Source organism: Rhamphochromis sp. 'chilingali' (assembly GCF_963969265.1).
Source record: "Rhamphochromis sp. 'chilingali' genome assembly, chromosome: 15".
In the NCBI taxonomy this organism is placed as follows: Eukaryota; Metazoa; Chordata; class Actinopteri; order Cichliformes; family Cichlidae; genus Rhamphochromis; species Rhamphochromis sp. 'chilingali'.
This window is the reverse complement of record NC_137942.1, coordinates 33,214,669-33,220,677: the sequence shown is the minus strand read 5'-3', so window position 1 is coordinate 33,220,677 and position 6,009 is coordinate 33,214,669. Positions and strand designations below refer to the sequence as shown.

At 42.7% G+C, this 6,009-nt stretch overlaps 1 protein-coding gene across 1 annotated transcript; it reads left to right on the top strand.

Moving 5' to 3' along the window:
- Positions 1–599: 599 nt before the first annotated feature.
- Positions 600–2,308, top strand: LOC308410721 (ferritin, middle subunit). The gene is made up of 4 exons (XM_080904287.1): positions 600–890; positions 1,345–1,491; positions 1,669–1,794; positions 1,899–2,308. The coding sequence occupies exons 1-4, from the start codon at positions 789–791 to the stop codon at positions 2,052–2,054; spliced, it is 531 nt and encodes a 176-aa protein (XP_080760413.1). The 5' UTR covers positions 600–788; the 3' UTR covers positions 2,055–2,308.
- Positions 2,309–6,009: the final 3,701 nt, after the last annotated feature.

Below are 6,009 nucleotides of genomic sequence, written 5' to 3'. Positions count from 1 at the left end.
TCCAGCTATGCTAGCCACTTGGCTAGTAACCACAGATGCATCTGTGCTAGAACCCCAATCTGACCATTGTTGTTGAACAATCACCTGTGCGGTCACTGGCAAATGCATCTTCAGATATGAGCTGATTGGTTTTAGTGGCCGGTGTTTTGGTGGTAGGGTGTTTTTTTCCTTCTTCTTGTTAACCATTTGTCCATTTCTGCGCTGCACTGAATGCTTGGAGGCAACTTTGACTGTCAGGCCTCAGTCAATCGGGCAAGTCACGCCCATTTGCCTGTGCATCAGGAAGTCTACATCTACAAGTATCTGGAGATTAATCGTTATATAATTTACATAATTGCTTGTTTCCTGATGAAATGTGAAAATGCTTTGTCATTGCACGTGACTATCTCCCAGCAGGTCACATTAAACATTAAAGTGGATGATGAGATTTCTACGAATCAGGAGGAGAAAAAAAATGCAACTTCATCCTGTGAGTCACAGCTGGTACAGACGCCCCGGCTCAGTGATTGGTGGAAACATACGTCACATCTTGCACGAGCACTTCCGGTGGAGTATAAATACAGGGACCCGCGAGTGTGCCGTTTCACACCAGGGGCGAAATCTTTGAGGAGTTTTTGCTTCAACAGTGTTTGAACGGAACTTCTTGACTTCGTCCCGCTTTGTATTTCAGCTACTCTGCACTTCGGAAGAAAAACCCTTTTCTACTTGAACACTACACATAAAGTCGACGTGAAGCTTTATTTTTGCACCGTTTTTGTTAATAAAAAGCACAAGAAACGCCAGCCGAAATGGAGTCCCAAGTGCGCCAGAACTACCACCGCGACTGCGAGGCCGCCATCAACCGGATGGTGAACATGGAGCTGTTTGCGTCTTACACCTACACTTCTATGGTGAGAACACGTCATGTGATGCTGATGTCTGTAATAACCTTAGTCTCAAGCTATATTAGCTTAATGCTAGACAAAGAGAACGGAGTAGAGTCGTTAAATGTAAAGTCCGGTATGTTGTTGCTAATTTCAGTAATACATGATTTCAGTAACGGCTTCTTTGCTGCCTATCATGTGCCAATAAGCAGGTTGTCAGATACGGAGTGTATTTTCACCACAAGTACTGTCACTAAGTAACCAAAAAATGCTGCGTCATGCTTACGGTGGCTTTTCCATACACATGCTCGCTTCGCAGGAAACGAGTGTAGACTCTGTCCTGCAGAATTTAGTGCACATTGTCTTTTTAAATCAAATTTGAAACATTTTATATCAAAGTTAAACTTGTATAACTTGTGTTGTACAGGGGCGAAATGATTGGTGGTGTGTACCAATTAATAACCTGTGTCTGATTTGTCAGGCCTTCTACTTTGACCGTGATGATGTGGCCCTGCCAGGCTTCTCCCACTTCTTCAAGGAGAACAGCCATGAGGAGAGGGAGCACGCTGACAAGCTGCTGTCCTTCCAGAACAAGAGAGGAGGTCGCGTCTTACTCCAGGACATCAAGGTGTGTACAAACTGAACCAGTCCTGCTGTGACATACCTGACTGTGTCTCTAACACAGAAACTGGGATTAATGAGCAGTGTTATGACACTTGTTCTCTTGTTGTTAGCGTTAGTGTGTAATGTGTACACAGAGCTTAAAACAAGTGTTCAGTCTCTAACAGAATTGTTTGTTGTGCAGAAACCAGAGCGTGACGAGTGGGGCAGCGGGCTGGAGGCCATGCAGTGTGCTCTGCAGCTGGAGAAGAATGTCAACCAGGCTCTGCTGGACCTGCACAAGCTGGCTTCTCAGCATAATGACCCTCATGTAAGTGGGAGTTGGAGGGAAGAGTTTGGGGTTAAAGACTGAACTAGTTGATGCTGTGTATGTTTGACAAATCATCAAATGTTAACTGTAGTTTGTTTTCCCAGCTGTGTGACTTCCTGGAGAGCCACTACCTGGATGAGCAGGTGAAGTCCATCAAGAAGCTGGGTGACCACATCACTAACCTCACCCGCATGGATGCCCACAACAACAAGATGGCAGAGTACCTGTTTGACAAGCACACTCTGGGTGACAAGAGCTAAATGCTGAGACGTAGAAGTGAGCCTGGAGTCAGCATGTTAACAACACAGGCTTTGAAGTAAACTCACTTCTGCTCCAGCTGATTCTTTCCTGATTTCCTGGCTTTAAAGCTGGCATCAGTTCTTGTATGTTGTGGTGTTTGTGTGAAATGTCACATGGAGCGATGGATGTTATCAGGGTATGGCTCTGCTTCTAAGCTGTCTGACATCTGGAAATGTTTCTGATCTGTTCATCTGAATAAACATTTTGAGCTGGATCTTTGGTCTTTCTGCATCTGTGACTCACTCACGAATCACTTCAGTGACTTGGGGTACAAATAAGTGTTTAAATCAGAATGTGAGTGTTACTTGGAGTTTTGCACAGTGAAGTCATGTTAACTGACACTTGCTGACAACATTTTGGTACACTTCCACCTCAGTGCAGACCTGCAGTTGCATGGCTGAAAGCAATGAGACTTTGTTACTTGTGATTGTGCTTTTACTTAACAGTTGCTGGGTGGATGAATTCTGACAGATAGGGCTGCAAAAGCAATGAGTGTTTGAGAATCCTTTTTCTGGTCAGATGAAACAAAGCTGGGACTGAAAAGCCAGACTTGGACTTTTGAGCTACAGTAAACTTGCTCTCATGTAATTTTCTTTAAAGCGGTCTGGCTAAAAGATACAGTAACCACTGACCTTAAGTTCATACTTAAGAATGGAGATAATTTTAACTACCCAGTAAAAGTAACCATGTTCTATTAAAATGTTTCCAGGAGAAACAAAAGCCACCTGTGTAAAGTTTATTCATACAATAGTATACTTTGGTTAAAATATACCGTGAAAAACATATTTCAAAGGTTCCTTAAGTAATAGGCCTGTCAGGGGTCAGCAACCTTTAACACCCAAAGAGCCATTTGGAGCCGGTTTCCACACAAAAGAAAACACTGAGCCGCAAATACTTTCTGACATGTAAAATGAAGATAACACTGTGTATTGTTTTTCACCTTTATGCTTTGTGTGAACAACTAAGGTGTGTTGCTTATGAAATCCATGAAGTGCTACAGAGAAAATTACATTTTATTTATGTAATGAACACATTTTGAACTCTTAAAGAAATATAACAAAAGGAAAGATGTTGAACTAAAATGATCCAGCAAACAAAAACTGTTATATCACCTTTGTGCTTTTGGAGCCTTGACCCGACTTTTAAAAATATTTGGAAAAAAAAGCACTATGCTGCTAAAAAATTAAAAATAGATATTTGCAAAATTCTGCCTAAATATGTATTTTACCTGGTTAATCTGTGTGGCGGGGCGTGGTCTGCAGCGCCGCTGCTGGGGAGGCGACGCACCTGAGCAGCACCCGCAATCACGCCTCGCCGCCTGAAAGTCTGTGCTCTCTCTGCTGTTGTGTTGGTGTGTGTCGGGCTGTGAGCTGCAAAGCTACAGCCGGCTGTATGCGTACAGCAACCGTGTGTGAATAGTGGTTAATATAGAGATGCTGAAAAGCGTGTTCATGCAAACATCGTCGGGTCTGCCGTGGTATGTTTACAATAAGACTTCTGCTCCTGAACCTCTGCGCACAGCGTCTGCAGATCAGGGCTGTACGAAGTCAGTTTACGCAGGACTGTAAGCTGTCGTCTGTGAGGCGTGAGCGCTGTTTGTTTGTAACATAGTTCACGGTGGAGAACAGCTGCTGACATAATGTGGATCCAAAGATCCATAATTGGCCTACCTGGGTTTGAAAGTCTCGATAAATGCAGGCGTTTCGGCGGGTACACCGGCTTCCGCGAGTGTGACACTTACTTTGAGCGATGAAAAATAATAAAATAATATTATTTTATATTTCAATATCACAATAATCTTCTAGAACTACAAGTTAAAAAAAGAACTAAAGACAAATAAAATACACTTTAGCTAAATACTGAAGTATAAGGACAAAAGAGCCGCAGGTTGCCGACCCCTGTTCTATACAGAAGTTGAACTGGAACTTTGACCACTAGGGGGGAGTGTTTTACCATTAACAGTTCTAATTGTTTGACTGTCAGATGTGAGCTGTAGATATTATTTTATATTTCTTTTTAGCCCTACCCACCTTTTTTCAAGGTTTCTGTTACAGGTTTCTGTTGTGGAGAAGAATGTTTTCATATTTATTAGAACTGTCAAGAGAGGTCATCTTGTGCCCCATTATGCAACACCAGCAATGATGGCAAAGAGTCGCACAGCGCCTGATGCAGCGCCGTAGTTCTTGTGGTGAAGAAGGGTCTAAACGGTTCTATGTTGACTACTGCAAGATGAATGAAGTGTCACAGTTTGATGCTTACCCCATGTACCGGGTCGATGAGCTGCTGGACCGGTTAGGCACCGATGTTAGATTTAACCAAGGGCTACTGGCACTTGCTAATTATACCCCTCAGTCTGTTTTGTTGCCACATTAATTTTACCCTCCGTTGAATTCAATTGAATTCCTCTTTCCTCTAAAAGGAACATGACTTCTGGAACAATGTCCTTTGGACAGATGAGAACAAAGTGGAGATGTCTGGCCATAATGCACTGCTATATTTGGAGAAAACTAACACAGCATATCAAGACAAACATCTCATACCAACTTTCAAGCACGAGTGATGATTTGGGCTTAGTTTGTTGGTGACACCACGGCCCATTGTTAATCAGTGTAGCTTCAGTCATTTTGCAGATGTACTGTTTATAAGGTTGGGGAAACCTGCAGGAAGCTTAGGTTGAAGAAGTCACTTGGATGAATGACAGAATATTTGTTCCACTGAAAACGCAATGTTCACTTGAACAGAATCAACTTTTTAGGATTTCCTTACCTGGATCATTGAGCATGCATTAAGACATTTTAACCAACTTTGGGAAGGACTGCCTCAACCTAGTATGTGAGCAAACTTAACATAAGAGCGCTGACTACAGAAACCACAACAAAAATCTTCCAGAAGGCACAGAGCCAGCTGCTCAATGAACAGGTGAGACAAACAAATTTTACCATCGATGTGTTAAATTCGAAAGCGGCTCCGATTGAGACTTACAGTGAGTCTAGATGAGAATACCCTTCAAATGGTGTTTGAATTCATTGAAAAGGCTCATCCAGCACAGCATGAACAGTCTAAGACCAGGCAACAAAGCAAGTTTGACTTACTTGTTGACATCAGCAAAACACAGAGCGTATTCTCAGCCACTAGATGAGAGAAAGATGCCACACTGAGGATGTGGATACATGAGCATGTTTCTGGCAGACAAGTCACTCAAGCAGTGAACAACATTCTCGCAAAATGACTGAACACTGAGAAAAATCTCACGAGTGGAAATGATCACAGCCACAAAATCAGCAATTTAAAAAAAACACAGTGCAGATGTGAAAGCAGATGTGGAAGTTTTGGCCTATCGCAGCAATGCAAAGCCCCCGGCCCTCACATTGCTTAGTAAAGACAACAACATTGTCGTCCTTCTGTCAGACAAGGGTTGGTGCGCAGTTTTGCTAAACCAGAAAGACTATCATGGGAAAATTATGAGCCCCTGAAACGAGACCCAGGAAGTAGTTACAGGAAGATTGTCTGAAACAGGACGATGCTATTAACCGGACCTCATGCCACAGGCTATAACCAGGGGAAACTACACCAATTCTGTATGGTTTACTGAAGATACTGAGAACAGGTACAAGGGGTGTACCTGTAAGATCATATTGTTTATTTGATCAACTTGGTCATCTATAACACCTCAAAGTTTCTGGCTTTGATCCTCAACCTGTTGGTAGTCAGCTCTAAACACCACATTTCTGGATTTTTCTGAGAAGGCGAGAGACGTCATTATGGAGGCAGATGGTTTCGTATGATGTAACATCTCTCCTCACTTGTGTTCCCGTCATTGAAGCAGTTGAGGTAGTAAGAGATAACAGGATGACTCCAACTCAGCAACAGAACCACTCTCAGCGTAATGTGTAACATAATATATGAAAAGTATTA